The sequence below is a fragment of the Lolium perenne genome, chromosome 3 (assembly GCF_019359855.2).
Source record: "Lolium perenne isolate Kyuss_39 chromosome 3, Kyuss_2.0, whole genome shotgun sequence".
In the NCBI taxonomy this organism is placed as follows: Eukaryota; Viridiplantae; Streptophyta; class Magnoliopsida; order Poales; family Poaceae; genus Lolium; species Lolium perenne.
In genome coordinates this window covers 301199454-301219528 of record NC_067246.2, presented here as the reverse complement: position 1 = coordinate 301219528, position 20075 = coordinate 301199454, and the positions used below count along the sequence as shown (strand labels likewise).

Below are 20075 nucleotides of genomic sequence, written 5' to 3'. Positions count from 1 at the left end.
GGAAACATGGCTGGTTGATGTAGAGGCGTTGGCGGTGATGGCGGCGATGATCTCCTCCAATTCCCCGTCCCGGCGGAGTGCCAGAACGGAGACTTCTGGCTCCCGCGACGGAGTTTCGCGATGTGGCGGCGTTCTGGAGGGTTTCTGGCGACTTCGACTTCTCCCCGTGCGTTTTTAGGTCGAGGCCGATAAATAGTCCGAAGGAGGGCGTCGGAGGCCGGCCGAGGGGGCCACACCACATGGCCGCGCGGGCCCCCCCTGGGCCGCGCCGCCCTATGGTGTGGGGCCCTCGGGCCTCCACCTGGTTTGTCCTTCTGGCTCCGTCAGTTCTCTGGGAAAATAGGGCCTTCTGCATAAATTCCGAGGATTTTCCCGAAAGTTGGATTTCTGCACAAAAACGAGACACCAGAACAGTTCTGCTGAAAACAGCGTTAGTCCGTGTTAGTTGCATCCAAAATACACAAATTAGAGGCAAAACAATAGCAAAAGTGTTCGGGAAAGTAGATACGTTTTGGACGTATCAACTCCCCCCAAGCTTAGCTTATTGCTTGTCCTCAACAATTCAGTTAACAACTGAGCGATAAAAAGAACTTTCACGAACACATTTGCTCATATGATGTATATATTCTCATGCTATGGCTAATACTTAAGCAATTCATAATGAGATACATGCAAATAAGATCATCTAACAGCTATGTCAATCATGGAGAGGTACCAACAATTAATAATAAGCATCATGAATCATGTATGTAAGCAGGATTGCAATGTTCATAAGAGAGTATGATAAAGTGGTATCTCGCTTGCCTGTATTTGATTGACAAAACATAAATGCCCGGGCACTTCTGGAGTAAATAGAAAGACTAGAAGTAGTGATTGTCAAAGATAAAAACATCAAAGTTATACCACAATCAATCATATTTTGAGACAAGCATATTATACTAAGAATGACAGTTGTGCTCTCAAGATAGTGCTCAAAGAAATAATGGAGACACAACATAAAAGTAAAAGATTGACCCTTCGCAGAGAGAAGCAGGGATTAACATGCGCTAGAACTTTTCATTTTTGAAATCAGGAGTAAAATTATTTTGAGAGGTGTTTGTTGTTGTCAACGAATGGTAATGGGTACACCAACTACCTCGCCAACCGGACTTCCAAGAGCGGCTCCCATGAATTATTGTATATTTATTTGGCACTCCTTCCAACCTTTCTTACACAAACCATGGCTAACCGAATCCTCGGGTGCCTGCCAACAATCTCATACCATGAAGGAGTGCCTTTTTATTTTATTTTTATTATGATGATGACACTCCCCCCAACCTTTGCTTACACAAGCCATGGCTAACCGAATCCTTCGGGTGCCGTCCAACAATCACAAACCATGGAGGAGTGTCTATTTAAGTTAATTAATTCGGGACTGAGAATCCCATTGCCATCTCTTTTTGCAAAATTATTGGATAAGCGGATGTGCCACTAGTCCATATGAGAGTCCGTCAAAAGTAAATGAAAAGGTTGAAAGCTAAACACCACATACTTCCTCATGAGCTATGAAACATAAACACAAATTGAGAAGCATTTTGAAGGTTTTAAAGGTAGCGCATGAGAATTTACTTGGAATGGTTTGAAATGCCATGCATAGGTATTTATGGTGGACACTCTGGAACAACTTGGTTTTCATGTGTTTGGAAGCACGAGCAGCGTTCCCGCTCAGTACAAGTGAAGGCTAGCAATAGACTAGGGAGCGACAAATCAAGAGAGCAGTAACTGTCATAATCATGCTTGCGGCAAAATAAATTAACGGAGGCATAAAAGTGATACAAGAACTCTGAAGCAATATAGATCATCGAGGCTTAATTGACTTTTTGTTCAGTCATATGCATGCGTGAGCATGTGCCAAGTCGATATAAATGAATTATTCAGAGGAGGATACCACAATGCCATACTTACTTATGAATAAAACAATGCAAGCAAACATCCATGACATGCTACTCATATTAATAGATTGGAGCTAAACATGAGAGATCATAAACTACTAGACTTTATCAAATAACATATACCTCACATGAACCAACTAAGCATGCTCACATGGATGAGTATATGTACAAAAATGAAAACAAATAGAGTTCATACCAGCCTCTCACCACAATCAGATTGTCGTAGATCGTCATTATTGCCTTTTCACTTGTGTAGCTTGGATAATATGAAATGAAAACCACGCTCCAGCCACCGAAGACCATTGAACTCATAAAGAACTTTACAAAATCAAAGAAGAACAGCAAATATTTTTGGTGTTTTCGAATTTAAGAACAAGAACAAGAGGAAACAAACAAACAAAGCAAAATCTTTTTGGGTTTTCTTGTAGCAAACTAGCAATAGCAAATAAAGCGAAACAAATGCAAGAAACCAAAGCAAACAAATTATGAAGAGAAACAACAGAAATATTTTTGGTCTTTTCGTGTTTTGGAAAGGAAACAAAGCAAAAAAAAGAAATAGCAAACTAAAAGAAACACATAAAAGCAGGATGACAGAAATCTGCCAAAACCTGACAGCAGTACAGAAATCAATTTTTACAAAAATCTTACGTTGCTCAGCTCGAAAAGTGTTCAACTAATGAAAGTTAGATAACAACCTGGGGAACCTGCAAAAAAATTGGCAGCTCAAAATAACGCTCTGGCTGTGCGCACGAATTTTTCTAGTAACAGTCCAGAATCTGTTTTCAGGCAGCACTTCCCCAAATATCATCTTCCTCTCATTAGAAAACTACTCAAACGAACAAAACAAATATGTACAAGTATCCAGCAACCATAATATGCAAAGAATGAGTGATGCCGGTATACCTCCCCCCCAAGCTTTGGCTTTTGGCCTAAGTGGAGTTCAACCCCAACGAGGGTCGCTGTTCCTCGCCGGTGGGTAATTCATGGAGTAGTCATAGTAAAGTTCCTGTGCAGAAGAAAAGCGTGGAGGCTCCACATGTCCACCATGTTGATACGAGGAACTTGCTGCATCGGATGATGAGTCGAGGTGCTCCTCGACCTCCGTGTCGTCTCTTGCATGTTGACCTCCTCTCTCTATGTGTGCATCCAGTGCACCTTCTGTGACCGACCAATCTCCCCTGGAATCAAGGTTAGACAGAACAGGCGCATGCAATCTTACTAGTTTCTCAGTTTTCTTAGTTATTCTCCAGACTTTCTTATAAAATGTCATCTTGTAAAACAGGTTACCCAAGTTGGAGGAATCAGAAACAAATTCATGTTTAATCATAGAGGCTATGTCAAGTTTTTCTATGGGGAATGGAATATCAAAATGATGAGGTTCTACATTATGAAAAGCTAGTAAACGAGAGGCGATGAGACCTCCACAAATTCCACCTTTCTCACGGTTAGTAGCAAGTCTATAAGCTATCAATGCCCCCAAATTATAAGTCCTACTACTTTGCAGTGCCGCAGCTAGAAAAGCTAAATCCGGGATAGAAAGTTTACCACCAATCTTTTTAGCAAGAACGCATTTAGTAATAAAATAGGCAAAGTAGCGGATAGCCGGGAGCTGGATGCTAGTGATTTTACCACTATCCTCTGAGAAACCCCTTCCATAGCAAATCATCTTGAAGAGGTTTAAGTGTTCTTGCGGCGATCCCCTTATCTTCTCGCATGATCCCCATTGCGGTACTCTAATTGCTGCACAAAAATCACTGAATGGCAAGTTGACAGCTTTATTGTAAATTTTATACTGGACCGTGGGGTTAGATCGCGACCAATTGAACTTAAAGTCCTGCACAAAAGACATAGTTAATTTTGCATATTGTCTTGGCTCTCCTTCAACAAAGTCACTCAGCCCTGCACGAGAAATTAGGCTTTGAACATCTTCAAATATTCCCGCGCTTCTCATGAAATCCAAGACGGGTAGTAAGAGGGGTATACTCCCTCTTCACGATTGACTCTCATAACTTGTTGGACTTCCAATTCTTGTTGGTTCAATTGATATCTATTCCACTCCATTTTCTGAAATTTCAACAAACAATATAAAAATTTGATTTGGTGACATATAATTGAGGGAAACTACCATAGGAACTTGCTAGAGTACTAATCATGCATCAAAACTAGTTTCTACCACTTAGAACAAGCATGCAAGCTCACTAAACATGTTACCTACAGCAGCAAAATATTCAAGATATACTCAACCAAACAAAATTCTACTTGGATGGGTGGAGGAGTCACATACCAAGGAGCAAATGTGCCAAATTTCAGCAAGAAATCTGGGCTGAACAAAGAGATCGAGAAATCTGGAGCTCTTGAGCAAAAACGTGAGTGAGAGGAACCTGGTACGAGTTTTTTCGGGAGAGAGAAGGTGCTGGGAGAAAGAGATGGCAAAGTGGGGCAAGGAGGGGCCCACACCACAAGGTGGCGCCCCCCCCCCCCTCCTTGGCTGCGCCGGCCTGTGGTGTGGCACCAGAGGGTGCCCCACAGGTCATCCTCTGGTGCTCCCAGGTGCCTCGTCGAAAAATAGGACCAACGGTATAATTTCTGTGAATTTTTGAAAACTTTGAAAAATGCACATTTCTGGGTATTTAATTTATTATTACTGGCCAGGAAAATTTTTGAAATCTCCAATTAACTAAGGAACTTTGCAAATTAAAAGTGCTACAGCAACTAGAGCAAGTGGAGGAAGAAAGAGATGTTGTTTACCTCTTCTATGCATATGAAAGGTATTCGTTAACAAGGTTGATCAAGTCTTGCCACCAAATAAATTTTACATAGCATAAGAAGAAATAAACCTCAAATCAATCATGTTACCTTGAATTGTATTGATATGGATCCAATCACGAGAGTTTGATATTCTTCTTTAGGCTCATATATAGGACAATCAATAGTTCCCACTTTGATAGTTCTCACATTAGAAATAGTATTAACTCCACACGCTTTCTCAATCCTCTTGGGAAAATAAACGGTATGCTCCCTATCATCAACATTGAAAGTAACCTTTCCTTTATTGCAATCAATAACAGCCCCTGCGGTGTTAAGAAAAGGTCTCCCAAGAATAATAGACATATTATCATCTTCAGGCATTTCCAGCACAACAAAATCAGTTAATATCAAGCAGTTAGTAGTAACTTGAACAGGAACATCCTCACATATACCAACAGGAATAGCAGTAGATTTATCAGCCATTTGCAAAGATATATCAGTAGGTATCAACTTATCTAAGTAAAGTCTCTTATAAAGAGAAAAAGGCATAACACTAACACCGGCTCCAAAGTCACATACAGCAGTCTTAACATAATTATTCTTAATAGAACAAGGAATAGTAGGTATACCTGGGTCGCCCAACTTCTTTGGAACTTTGCCATTGAAAGAGTAATTAGCAAGCATAGTGGAAATTTCCTCATTGGGGATTTTCCTTTTGTTAGTAACAATATCTTTCATATACTTCGAATAAGGTGGCAATTTAATAGCATCAGTCAAAGGGATTTGCAAGAATAAAGGTTTCATCCAATCACAAAATTTATTATAGTGTTCTTCTTCCTTTGATTTCAGTTTCTTAGCAGGAAAAGGCATTTGCTTTTGAACCCAAGGTTCTCTTTCATTACCATGTTTCTCAGCAATAAAATCTTCTTTAGTGTACTTTTTATTTTTAGCATGCTTTTCGGGTTCATCTTCTACCTCTTCTTTATCAGAAGCATCATTCTTATCATTATCTTTATCATGTTCATTACCACTTTCAGTTTCAGCATCAGAAATAGAAATACTATTAGGATCATTAGCAGGTTCAGAGGATTCTACAACATTTTTATGTTTCTTCTTCTTTTTCTTCTTAGAAGGAGCACTAGGTTCAATGCGTTGAGAATCTTGTTCAATTCTTTTGGGATGCCCTTCAGGATATAGAGGATCCTGGGTAGAGACACCACCTCTAGTTGTTACTTCATAAGCATGTTTCTCTTTAGAATTATTCCCCAACAAGTCATTTTGCACTTTAGTGAGTTGATCAATTTGAGTTTGAATCATATGAAAATGTTTAACAAGCATCTTAACATCATTGGAGGTTCTTTCTACAATATCATGCAATTCACTAATAGCTCGAGAATTTTCCATTAAATGATTCTCTACTCTCATATTAAAATTTTCTTGCTTAACAATATAATTATCAAACTCATCTAAGCATTGTGCAGGAGGTTTCGAATACGGAATATCTTCCCTAGTAAAGCGTTGAAGGGAGTTTACCTCAATCATGGATGAAGGGGGAATTATCTCACATATATCTTCTATGGGAGGAAGATTCTTCACATCTTCAGGTTTAATACCTTTCTCCTTGAGAGACTTCTTGGCTTCCCTCATATCTTCATCATTCAATTTAATCATACCCCTCTTCTTCAATATTGGCGTTGGAGTTGGTTCAGGCGTAGTCCAATCATCATGATTCCGGCCTATTTTAGCCAATAATTCTTCAGCGTCGTCTGAAGTTCTTTTCCTGAAAACACAACCAGCACAACTATCCAGGTATGCCCTAGACTCAATGGTTAGTCCACTATAAAATATATCAAGTAAATCATGCTTTTCCAAATCATGGTCAGGCCGAGCTCTAATAAGAGAGCAAAATCTCGCCCAAGCCTCAGGCAATTTCTCTCCATCTTTCTGGTTAAAATTATAAATTCTCTGCAAAGCAATATGTTGAGCACTAGCAGGAAAGTATTTACGGAAGAAAACATCAAGCAGTTCTTTTGGACTTTTAATAGAATTAGGTGGCAAACTATTATACCAAGTTTTAGCGTCATCCTTTAATGAAAATGGAAAGATTTTAGCAACAAAGTAAGTACGCATCTTGACATCATCAGAAAACAAGCTACTTAGAGTAGATAACTCAGTCATGTGTTCAACAGCACTTTCTTTTTCAGTACCACAAAAGGGTGTTTTCTCAACAATAGCTATATGAGATAGATCAAGAGAAAAATCATAATCTTTATCCTTAATGTTTATGGGAGATGTGGCAAACTTAGGATCAGGAGACAGTTTATATCTAACAGCATGTTCTGCAAGCAACTTTTTAATTTTTCTTGCATCAGTAGTAGCATTGCATTTTTCAATAAAATCATCATTAAGCTCCACATAATCTTCATCAGGATCATCACTAAAATAATCAAGTTCAGGTGAATTAACAGGTGTAGTAGCATTAGGAGTTTCAGTATTTTCAATTTGTCTAGACCTAGCAATTGTAGCATCTAGAAAGGATCCCAAAGAACCACTATCATCAAGCACAGCAGAAATATTATCAATATTATGAGAGTTTTCAGATTCAGCAGACGTACCAACTTGTGGAGCATGTGGCGGTGAAACAAGTTTATCAATCACAGATGGTGAATCAAGTGTAGCGGAGGTATTCAGAATTGTACCTTTTCTTGTAGTGGATGGTAATATGGCGACCTTAGTATCGCGAGGTTTACCCATGATGGAGAATTTGCAGCGAACAATATTAATCCAAGTGAACTTCCAAATAAAGCTATGCTCCCCGGCAACGGCGCCAGAAAATAGTCTTGATGACCCACAAGTATAGGGGATCGCAACAGTCTTCGAGGGAAGTAAAACCCAATTTATTGATTCGACACAAGGGGAGACAAAGAACACTTGGAAGCCTTAACAGCGGAGTTGTCAATTCAGCTGCACCTGGAAACAGACTTGCTCGCAAGGGTTTATCGATAGTAACGAGTTTTATAGCAGTAGCGATGGTGAAATAACGACAACGAGTAACGAGAGACAGCAGTAGTGATTTTAGTAAACAGCAGGATTAAAATACTGTAGGCACGGGGACGGATGACGGGCGTTGCATGGATGAGAGAAACTCATGTAACAATCATAGCAGGGCATTTGCAGATAATAATAAAACGGTGTCCAAGTACAAAGCAATCAATAGGCATGTGTTCCATATATAGTCGTGCGTGCTCGCAATGAGAAACTTGCACAACATCTTTTGTCCTACCAGCCGGTGGCAGCCGGGCCTCAAGGGAAACTACTGGATATTAAGATACTCCTTTTAATAGAGTACCGGAGCAAAGCATTAACACTCTGTGAACACATGTGATCCTCACATCGCTACCATTCCCTCCGGTTGTCCCGATTTCTGTCACTTCGGGGCCATCGGTTCCGGACAGCGACATGTGTATACAACTTGCAGGTAAGATCAATAAACAATGAATATCATGATGAAACAATAACATGTTCAGATCTGAGATCATGGCACTCGGGCCCTAGTGACAAGCATTAAGCATAACAAGTTGCAACAATATCATCAAAATACCAATTACGGACACTAGGCACTATGCCCTAACAATCTTATGCTATTACATGACCAATCTCATCCAATCCCTACCATCCCCTTCGGCCTACAGTGGGGGAATTACTCACACATGGATGGGGGAAACATGGCTGGTTGATGTAGAGGCGTTGGCGGTGATGGCGGCGATGATCTCCTCCAATTCCCCGTCCCAGCGGAGTGCCAGAACGCAGACTTCTGGCTCCCGCGACGGAGTTTCGCGATGTGGCGGCGTTCTGGAGGGTTTCTGGCGACTTCGACTTCTCCCCGTGCGTTTTTAGGTCGAGGCCGATAAATAGTCCGAAGGAGGGCGTCGGAGGCCGGCCGAGGGGGCCACACCACATGGCCGCGCGGGCCCCCCCTGGGCCGCGCCGCCCTATGGTGTGGGGCCCTCGGGCCTCCACCTGGTTTGTCCTTCTGGCTCCGTCAGTTCTCTGGGAAAATAGGGCCTTCTGCACAAATTCAGAGGATTTTCCCGAAAGTTGGATTTCTGCACAAAAACGAGACACCAGAACAGTTCTGCTGAAAACAGCGTTAGTCCGTGTTAGTTGCATCCAAAATACACAAATTAGAGGCAAAACAATAGCAAAAGTGTTCGGGAAAGTAGATACGTTTTGGACGTATCAGGGCCCCACACGCTAGGGCCACGCGGGCCCCCCTTAGGCCGCGTCGCCCTAGTGTGGCGGCGCCCCGTGGCCCCACTTCGTTTCTCCCTCGGTCTTCTGGAAGCTTCGTGGAAAAATAAGCCCCTGGGCGTTGATTTCGTCCAATTCCGAGAATATTTCCTTTGTAGGATTTCTGAAACCAAAAATAGCAGAAAACATCAACTGGCTCTTCGGCATCTCGTCAATAGGTTAGTGCCAGAAAATGCATAATAATGACATATAATGTGTATAAAACATGTGAGTATCATCATAAAAGTAGCATGGAACATAAGAAATTATGGATACGTTTGAGACGTATCAAGCATCCCCAAGCTTAGTTCCTACTCGCCCTCGAGTAGGTAAACGATAACAAGGATAATTTCTGAAGTGACATGCTATCATAATCTTGATCAATACTATTGTAAAGCACATGAGATGAATGCAGCGATTCGAAGCAATGATGAACACAATGAGTAAACAACTGAATCATATAGCAAAGACTTTTCATGAATAATACTTTCAAGACAAGCATCAATAAGACTTGCATAACAGTTAACTCATAAGCAATAAATTCTTAGTAGAAAGCTTTGAAACAACACAAAGGAAGATATAAGTTTCAGCGGTTGCTTTCAACTTCAACATGTATATCTCATGGATAATTGTCAACACAAAGTAATATAACAAGTGCAATAGGTAAGCATGTAAGAATCAATGCACACAGTTTACACAAGTGTTTGCTTCTAAGATAGAAAGAATAGGTAAACTGACTCAACAATAAAGTAGAAGAATGGCCCTTCGCAGAGGGAAGCATGGATTACTATTTTTGTGCTAGAGCTTTTCATTTTGAAAACATAGAAACAATTTTGTCAACGGTAGTAATAAATCATATGTGTTATGTATAAGACATCTTATAAGTTGCAAGCCTCATGCATAGAATACTAATAGTGCCCGCACCTTGTCCTAATTAGCTTGGATTAACATGGATTATCATTGCATAACATATGTTTCAACCAAGTGTCACAAAGGGGTACCTCTATGCCGCCTGTACAAGGGTCTAAGGAGAAAGTTCGCATTGGATTTCTCGCTTTTAATCATTATCAACTTAGACACCCATACCGGGACAACATAGACAACAGATAATGGACTCCTCTTTTAATGTTTAAGCATTTAACAACAGATAATATTCTCATAAGAGATTGAAGATTTGTGCCCAAACTGAAACTTCCACCATGATTCATGGCTTTAGTTAGCGGCACAATGTTCTTCTCTAACAATATGCATACTCAAACCATTTGTTCATGAAAATCGCCCTTACTTCAGACAATACGAACATGCATAGCAACTCACATGATATTCAACAAAGGTAAAAGTTGATGGCGTCCCCAGAAACATGGTTACCGCTCAACAAGCAACTTATTAAGAAATAAGATACATAAGTACATATTCTTCACCACAATAGTTTTTAAGGCTATTTTCCCATGAGCTATGTATTGTAAAGGCAAAGAATAGAAGTTTAAAGGTAGCACTCAAGTAATGTACTTTGGAATGGCAGAGAAATACCATGTGGTAGGTAGGTATGGTGGACACAAATGGCATAGTTTTTGGCTCAAGGATTTGGATGCACGAGAAGAATCCCTCTCAATACAAGGCTAGGCTAGCAAGGTTGTTTGAAGCAAACTCAAGTATAAAACGGTGCAGCAAGACTCACATATGAACATATTGTAAGTATTATAAGACTTTACATCGTCTCCTTGTTGTTCAAACACCTTAACCAGAAAATATCTAGACTTAGAGAGACCAATCATGCAAACCAAATTTTAACAAGCTCTATGTAGTTCTTCATTAATAGGTGCAAAGTACATGATGCAAGAGCTTAAACATGATCTATATGAGCACAACAATTGCCAAGTATCAAATTATTCAAGACATTATACCAATTACCACATGCGGCATTTTCCGTTTCCAACCATATATCAATGAACGAAGTAGTTCAACCTTCGCAATGAACATTAAAAATAAAGCTAAGAACATATGTGTTCATACGAAACAGCGGAGCGTGTCTCTCTCCCACATAAAGAATGCTAGGATCCGATTTTATTCAAACAAAAACAAAAATAAAAGCAAACAGACGCTCCAAGTAAAGCACATAAGATGTGACTGAATAAAAATATAGTTTCACTAGAGGTGACTTGATAAGTTGTCGATGAAGAAGGGGATGCCTTGGGCATCCCCAAGCTTAGATGCTTGAGTCTTCTTAAAATATGCAGGGATGAACCACGGGGGCATCCCCAAGTTTAGACTTTTCACTCTTCTTGATCATATTGTATCATCCTCCTCTCTTGACCCTTGAAAACTTCCTCCACACCATACTCGAAACAAACTCATTAGAGGGTTAGTGCATAATTGAAAATCCATATATTCAGAGGTGACATAATAATTCTTAACACTTCTGGACATTGCACAAAGCTACTGAAAGTTAATGGAATAAAGAAATCCATCAAACATAGCAAAACAGGCAATGCGAAATAAAAGGCAGAATCTGTCAAAACAGAACAGTCCGTAAAGACGAATTTTTCAGGGGCACTTAACTTGCTCATATGAAAATGCTCAAATTGAATGAAAGTTGCGTACATATCGGAGGATCACGCACGTAAATTGGCAGATTTTTCTGAGTTACCTACAGAGAAACCTGCCCAAATTCGTGACAGCAAGAAATCTGTTTCTACGCAGTAATCCAAATCTAGTATTGATTTTACTATCAAAGACTTTACTTGGCACAACAATGCAATAAAATAAAGATAAGGAGAGGTTTATACATTAGTAACAACTTCCAAGACTCAAATATAAAACAAAAGTGATGTAGTAAAATAATGGGTTGTCTCCCATAAGCGCTTTTCTTTAACGCCTTTCAGCTTGGCGCAGAAAGTTTGAATCAAGTATTATCAAGAGATGAAGCATCGACAGAGGAGTTTGGAATTTTCTCAACTATGCATTGTATCTTATCTATGTAAGTTTCAGAGGCTCCTTTTTCATTACTCTTAGGCTTGCTATTCTCATCAAACAAATTTTCAGGAACAAGCCAACCGTAGTTATTTTCTAGGGCTTCATGCATTCCTAGGAGCTTGCAGGGTATTGATGTCTTAATCTCCCCTCCATCATTAACATTATTAGTGTACTTTATTCTATCAATGTCCATGTTTTCAAGGGTACTAGCAAAGTTGGTGTAAGAGCCAAGCATCTTATATTTAATAAAGACTTTTCTAGCCTCTCTTGCTACACCACCAAATTCTTTAAGAAGGGTTTCTAAGACAAAATCTTTCTTTTCTCCTTCCTCCATATCAGAGAGTGTAAGAAACATATGCTGAATTATAGGATTGAGATTAACAAATTTAGTTTCCAACATGTGTACTAAAGAAGCAGCAGCAATTTCATAAGTAGGAGCAAGTTCTACCAAGTGTCTATCTTCAAAATCTTCACCTGTACTAACATGAGTAAAAAAATCTTCTATATTATCTCTTCCAATTATAGACCCTCGTCCTACCGGTATGTCTTTTAGAGTGTACTTAGGAGGAAACATGATGAAATAAACAAAAGGTAAATAAAGTAAATGCAAGTAACTAATTTTTTTGTGTTTTTGATATAGAGAACGCAAACAAGATAGTAAATAAAGTAAAGCTAGCAACTAATTTTTTTGTGTTTTGTTTTAGTGCAGCAAACAAAGTAGTAAATAAAGTAAAGTAAAGCAAGACAAAAACAAAGTAAAGAGATTGGAAGTGGAGACTCCCCTTGCAGCGTGTCTTGATCTCCCCGGCAACGGCGCTAGAAATTTAGCTTGATACGCGTAAAGCACGCGCCCGTTGGGAACCCCAAGTGAAAGGTGTGATGCGTGTAGCAGCAAGTTTCCCTCAGTAAGAAACCAAGGTTTATCGAACCAGTAGGAGTCAAGGATCACGTGAAGGTCATTGGTGACGGAGTGTAGTGCGGCGCAACACCAGGGATTCCGGCGCCAACGTGGAACCTGCACAACACAATCAAAGTACTTTGTCCCAACGTAACAGTGAGGTTGTCAATCTCACCGGCTTGCTGCAAACAAAGGATTAGATGTATAGTGTGGATGATTGCATTAAGTATGGTGCGTAATGTAATCAACACAAATATCCTTAGACAAAGCATCGATGTTTTATCCCTAGTGGCAACATCACATCCACAACCTTAGAACTTTCTGTCACTGTCCCAGATTCAATGGAGGCATGAACCCACTATCGAGCATAAATACTCCCTCTTGGAGTTACAAGTATCAACTTGGCCAGAGCCTCTACTAGCAACGGAGAGCATGCAAGAACATAAACAACATATATGATAGATTGATAATCAACTTGACATAGTATTCAATATTCATCGGATCCCAACAAACACAACATGTAGTATTACAAATAGATGATCTTGATCATGATAGGCAGCTCACAAGATCTAACATGATAGCACAGCGAGGAGAAGACAACCATCTAGCTACTGCTATGGACCCATAGTCCAGGGGTGAACTACTCACACATCGATCCGGAGGCGATCATGGCGATGAAGAGCCCTCCGGGAGATGATTCCCCTCTCCGGCAGAGTGCCGGAGGCGATCTCCTGAATCCCCCGAGATGGGATTGGCGGCGGCTGCGTCTCTGGAAGGTTTTCCGTATCGTGGCTCTCGGTACAGAGGGTTTCGCGACGAAGGCTTTAAGTAGGCGGAAGGGCGGAGTCGGAGGAGTCACGGGGGCCCCACACGCTAGGGCCGCGCGGGCCCCCTTAGGCCGCGCCGCCCTAGTGCGGTGGCGCCCCGTGGCCCCACTTCGTTTCTCCCTCGGTCTTCTGAAAGCTTCGTGGAAAAATAAGCCCCTGGGCGTTGATTTCGTCCAATTCCGAGAATATTTCCTTTGTAGGATTTCTGAAACCAAAAACAGCAGAAAACAGCAACTGGCTCTTCGGCATCTCGTCAATAGGTTAGTGCCGGAAAATGCATAATAATGACATATAATGTGTATAAAACATGTGAGTATCATCATAAAAGTAGCATGGAACATAAGAAATTATGGATACGTTTGAGACGTATCAGATACCGATGATCAAACCTCGGACAAGTAAAATATCGTGTGACAAGGGGAATCGGTATCGTATGTAAATGGTTCATTCGATCACTAATTCATCGTTGAATATGTGGGAGCCATTACGGATCTCCAGATCCCGCTATTGGTTTTTGGTCGGAGAGAAGTCTCAACCATGTCTGCATAGTTCGCGAACCGTAGGGTGACACACTTAAGGTTTGATGTCGTTTGAATAGATATGGAATATGGAATGGAGTTCGAAGATTTGTTCGGAGTCTCGGATGGGATCCAGGACATCACGAGGAGTTCCGGAATGGTCCGGAGAATAAGATTCATATATAGGAAGTCATTTTACAAGTTTGAAAATGATCCGGTGCATTTATGGAAGGTTCTAGAAGGTTCTAGAAAAGTCCGAAAGAAAAGCACTATGGAAGGTGGAGTCCCGGAGGGACTCCTCAAGCTTGGCCGGCCAACCCTAAGGGGAGGAGTCCCAGGTGGGCTCCACCTGAGGTGGCCGGCCACCCCACCTCAAGGAAAGGTGGGAGCCCCACCTTGAGTAGGACTCCCCCCTTGAGTAGGTTTCCCACTTTTGGGAGGTTTTGTTGTTGGGGTCTTATTCAAAGACTTAGACTACAACTCTTGGGGATTTCTACCTATATAATGAGGAGCCAAGGGGAGGGGACCGGCCACACCAAGCCTCCAAGGCCGCAGCCCCCAAGTGGCCGACGCCCCAAACCCTAGCCTCTCCCCAAACCCTAGCGCCCCTCCTCCACATACAACTCCCGCAGCGCGTAGGCGAAACCCTGCCGGAGTTCTCCACCACCACCGCCACCACGCCGTCGTGCTGCCGGGATTCCGAGGAGGATCTACTACTTCCGCTGCCCGCTGGGAGGAGGACGTCGTCTTCATCAATACCGTACGTGTGACCGAGTACGGAGGTGCTGCCCGATTGTGGCACCGTCAAGATCTTCTACGATGTTTTGCAAGCGGCAAGTGATCGACTACATCCACCCCGAGATCTAATCTCGTTAAGCTTTGCGAACTTCGAGGGTTAGTCTCTTCATCTCCTCATTGCTACCGTCTACTAGATTAGATCTTGGCTTGTGTTTTCGTTCTTGCGGTAGGAAATTTTTTGTTTTCAATGCTACGAATCCCATCACAAGCTAACCCTAGCGATAAAAATCCCCTGTCCCTTATCTCAAACTAGGCAGGATACGAGACTACCATAGGTGACCATGGCGGCGCGTCGTCGCCGATGAATCCAGACGTCCTCGCTGTCGGAGGTGCTCAATCTAGTCACCACGCCGCTGAACAGAGGTGTCGAGGTTCTCAATATCTCCCTAAGCTCTCCTCGCCGCGGTAATGACATTCTCTCCGATGCTTCAGCTGACTTACATTGATAGAATGCATATCTTGCTGGTTATCTGAAACTGTTACTGCTTGTTGTATGCGTGAACTTGTTGTATCTGTGAAGACCTTGATCTTGTTATGTACTTTACGGACATAACTATGTCCTGAACTACGTAATGATGTTGAAACTATATATTTAACTATGTGTGAACTATTTCTTGATTATGTGTATCTCTCATGCGAAGATGTTATTGTGTTATGAATTTATCAATTTTCTATATATAGGGATGCGCTATTTAACCCCCAGAGAGTAGTATATATATATATGCTCAATTTTTTCCTTATTTAACAAATCAATTATATTGCTTTAGCCTGCTATAGCCCAGCTATAACCTTTCATAGCTTCAAAAATTGTCACGGCTATCTGCTATAGCACACTATTTTAACTAGACAAAAAAAGGTGCCCTATAACTTTACATCACCAAAAAGTAGCTTTCACCAGCTTAATTTTAGGTTTACAAGATGATATATAATAGGACACCGTCCCTACACTAGATGGTGTAAAATCGCGTTTTCAGTCATGTAGTCGTGTGTATTTACGGATTCAAATTTACGTAATGTGATAGAGTTGCTCTTAGAGCATCTCCAACAGGCGCGGTAAAAATCGGCCGCGCTATACCTAGATTCTAGCGCGCTGTAAACAGATAGCGCGCGCTGCGGTGAAAGTTGTCTCGCCGGAAGCGGCATTTTGCGGTGCGTGCTCGGGCGAAAAAATGCTCCTCCACCGGGCGCGCCATTATGCACAGCGCGGTGCGAACGGCTACTTCGACCATTTTCGTTTCAAAATAAATAAAACAAATCAAACAAAATACGAAAATTTAATTGAAAATATGAAATATATTTAAAAGTTCGACGATATGGCGCGACATTTTATTTTAAACTACTCTAATCCTACTCCGAATCCCAGTCGAAGTCCGACGAGTGGCTGCTCGGAGTTGTCTCAGACACCAGCGTCGAAGTCCACTCGAAGGAGGAGGAGGAGGAGAGGATGATGGTGGATGGCCCTGCGCCGTTTTTCTTCTCCTCCTCCCTCTTCGCCGCCTTCTCGGCCCTGTCAGCCTTCCTCGCAGCGGACTCTGCCCGGCGCTTCTCGCGGCTCGCCTTTTTCTTCGTCGCCACCGCCACCGCCGCCTTCGTCTCCTCCTTCTGCGCGTAGAACGCCTCCGTCGCGGCGACGTCCTCGGGAAACTGGCGCGCCCACTCAAGGCAGAGGCGCTCGTCGCGCTCGGCGATGAGGAGCCACTGCTCGAGCTCCCGTTGGTGCCGCTGCTGCTCGCGCGTAATGACCGGCGATGGCGGCGTGAGCTGCTCCGCCTGCTCCCGCGTCCAGACGTCGTGGAAGTTCATCTGCTGGCGGGAGCGACCGAGGCGCCAGGCGACGACATCGTAGGCCTGCACCGCCTCGTGCGCCGTGTCAAACGTCCCGAGACGGATGCGCTACTCGCCGGAGAGGATCTCCGCGTCGAAGCGGCCGCTTGGCCGCGCGCGAACGCGTGGTAGCCGGAGGCGGAGCGGCGGCGTGGAGGCATCTTGCCGGAGCCGAAGACGGACCGTCGACGTGGGAGGCAGAGCGGTAGAGAGAGAGAGAGAGAGGCACAGGCGGAGCGCCATGCGGAAAGTTCAGGCGGTTGGCGTGCGCGCGCGTCGCGTTTATAGAGCGCGCGGCAGCCGACGCGGCAAGTTTCCTGCGCGGGATAGCGCAAAAGCACGGACATGGTAAAAAAATTAGCGCGCGCCATTTTCGCGCGGTGGCTGGGGGTTCGCGCGGGCGCCCGCCAAATTGGCGGTTTTTTGCGCGGGCGCGTTTTGCCGCTCTTACTGTACAAACTACCTACCGCTGGGAGGGGTACTCGTCGCTGCGATAAGAGACGCAGCGAGCGGCTAATAGGAATCCCCGCCAATGTGTGCGTGAGAGACAGAAACGCGAGATGGGCCTGGACTTCGACAGTAGTGAGGCTTTAATGTTTAATTCTGCATCATGCTTGATTGATCGATCGGCGGCCCTCGCGGCCTCACCGCTATACATATATCGTGGATCGTACATGACTCTCGTACCTTGCCCTAGATCTATCGTCCCCAGCCACCGCATCATGCCCTTCCAATTTCATCTGTCGTGGTCTGCGCCGCCTCCGGTCAAGCAAGCAGCTCACGCATGGATCATCCAGGACGCATACATGGCAGTGATGTCTGTTTCCTTCATAATTCTGTTGGAACGCATAAGCCACGATGAGTTAGAGAGTCCATGGAGCCTGAGTTCCATGGCAGGCTTCTTAGGCTTCGGCTACATGGGGTTGATGGCTTTGCACATCCGCTGGCGTTGGGTGCGCAACTTGGGCGCCATGCCGAAAGCCGTCGCCTGCGTCCTCGTCAACAGCCCTGCAGCAGTCTTTTCCATACTCGCTACGACAACTTTGTGGGGACTATGTTTCAACGATCTCCACTTCGTCAGCTGCCTCTGGTGGATATTGGCAGTGATGCTCGTCGTCTTCCTCTGGTGGTGCATCTCCATCGACAGGGCTATTTCAGCGAACTCACCGCCTCACCCCAAAGGCAAAACTGACGATGTGTTGGACATATGGGCATTTGACTGTAGCGAGGTATAGCTAGTGCTTTTGTTTGATTTCTTATAGATGTTAGTCTCCGCAATTCAATTCAGGACCGTTTAATGTGCATATTAGATGCCCCTGCAAAAAATGTTTGTTAAATGATGATGAAATCAGTCATTGTTCTTTGACGTAATGTGTTTATTAATCATGTCTATTAATCTGTATCTTGTCAGTGTAGTCAATTGTTGCTACCTGATTGGGTAAAAAAGAAAATCCCATATTTAAATCTGTATTTTTTCTGGGCTATCTACAAACAATTTCGAACATATACACTGAACAACCATTTGTTCCTTTGAGGCAAGAGTAAAATTCATCCACTTGAACTAAGTTTAGCGGCTAATAGGAATCCCCGCCAATGTGTGCGTGAGAGACAGAAACGCGAGATGGGCCTGGACTTCGACAGTAGTGAGGCTTTAATGTTTAATTCTGCATCATGCTTGATTGATCGATCGGCGGCCCTCGCGGCCTCACCGCTATACATATATCGTGGATCGTACATGACTCTCGTACCTTGCCCTAGATCTATCGTCCCCAGCCACCGCATCATGCCCTTCCAGTTTCATCTGTCGTGGTCTGCGCCGCCTCCGGTCAAGCAAGCAGCTCACGCATGGATCATCCAGGACGCGTACATGGCACTGGTATCTGTTTTCTCCATAATTCTGTTGGAACGACTAAGCCACAAGGAGTTAGAGAATCCATGGAACCACAGTTCCATGGCAGGTTTCTTAGGCTTCGGATACATGGGGTTGATGGCCTTGCACATCCGCTGGCGTTGGGTGCGCAACTTGGGCGCCATGCCGAAAGCCGTTGCCTGCGTCCTCGTCAATAGCCCTGCAGCAGTATTTGCCATACTCCCCACGACGACTTTGTGGGGACTATGTTTCAACTATCTCCACGTCGTCAGCTGCCTCTGGTGGATATTGGCAGTGATGCTCGTCGTCTTCCTCTGGTGGTGCATCTCCATCGACAGGGCTATTTCAGCGAACTCACCGCCTCACCCCCAAGGCAAAACTGATGATGTGTTGGACATATGGGCATTTGACTGTAGCGAGGTATAGCTACTTAGCTAGTGCTTTTGTTTGATTTCTTATAGATGTTAGTCTCCGCAATTCAATTCAGGACCGTTTAATGTGCATTTAGATGCCCCTGAAAAAATTGTTTATTAAATGATGATGAAATCAGTCATTGTTCTTTGACGTAATGTGTTTATTAATCATGTCTATTAATCTGTCTTTGATCGGGCGACGATGGTGTTAGAGCATTGTTCCCTTCTTGAAGGTGTCGTTTTTGGAGAGTCTGTATTTTAGGTGTTGCCTTGGTGGTGGATGTATTGTTGTTGTTAGGCCCGAGATACTGTAGCAGGACATTTGTTTCTTAGTTTTGTTTTCTACCTTTTAGCTGTATGCATCCGTAGTGTCATTAGGGTGGTGCGTTGTTGCAGAGGCTGGGTGTAATTGGTATCTTTTGATATTAATATATTCCCTTTATCAAAAAAAAAAGTCTATTAATCTGTATCTAGTCAATTGTTGCTACCTGATTGAGTAAAAAGAAAATCCTTTAAGTTTAAATCTGTATTTTTTCTGGGCTATCTACACACAATTTCGAACATATACACGGAAGTGACGGAACAACCATTTGTTCCTTTGAGGCAAGAGTAAAATTCATCCACGTACACAAGTTTCCCCTAAGGTGCACTTTAGTCAAGAAGTCGCACTTTGCCAAACGCAAAATCTTTTTCTTGGCTGGGCGCTTTCTAGTCTTGCTCTTGCCGCGTGCTCACTCCCCGTTGGATCAAAATTGAGCTGACAACGCACGCTTAAGACTGCTCATAGTGGGAGTAACATAGCTAGTAACATCACACATCTCAAGGCATTTTGGTGACATGGCATACGAATAAATGAAGAAAGAGAGTGAGGTGGTAACTAGCTATGTTATCATAACATCACACACCCCAAGGCAAAATGAGTTTACAACATAATAAATGACGCAATACATGATACCACATATAAGTTACTACCCACTATGAAGGT

At 43.1% G+C, this 20075-nt stretch overlaps 1 protein-coding gene across 1 annotated transcript in view; it reads right to left on the bottom strand.

Annotated features, from left to right (window-relative positions):
• LOC139838227 (uncharacterized) overlaps positions 1 to 15266 on the bottom strand; it is a 32754-nt gene extending 17488 nt beyond the window's left edge. Inside the window, exon 1 of the mRNA XM_071827610.1 lies at positions 15246 to 15266. Coding sequence (XP_071683711.1) covers positions 15246 to 15266 — 21 coding nt within the window. The remainder of the gene's footprint in view (positions 1 to 15245) is intronic.
• Positions 15267 to 20075: the final 4809 nt, after the last annotated feature.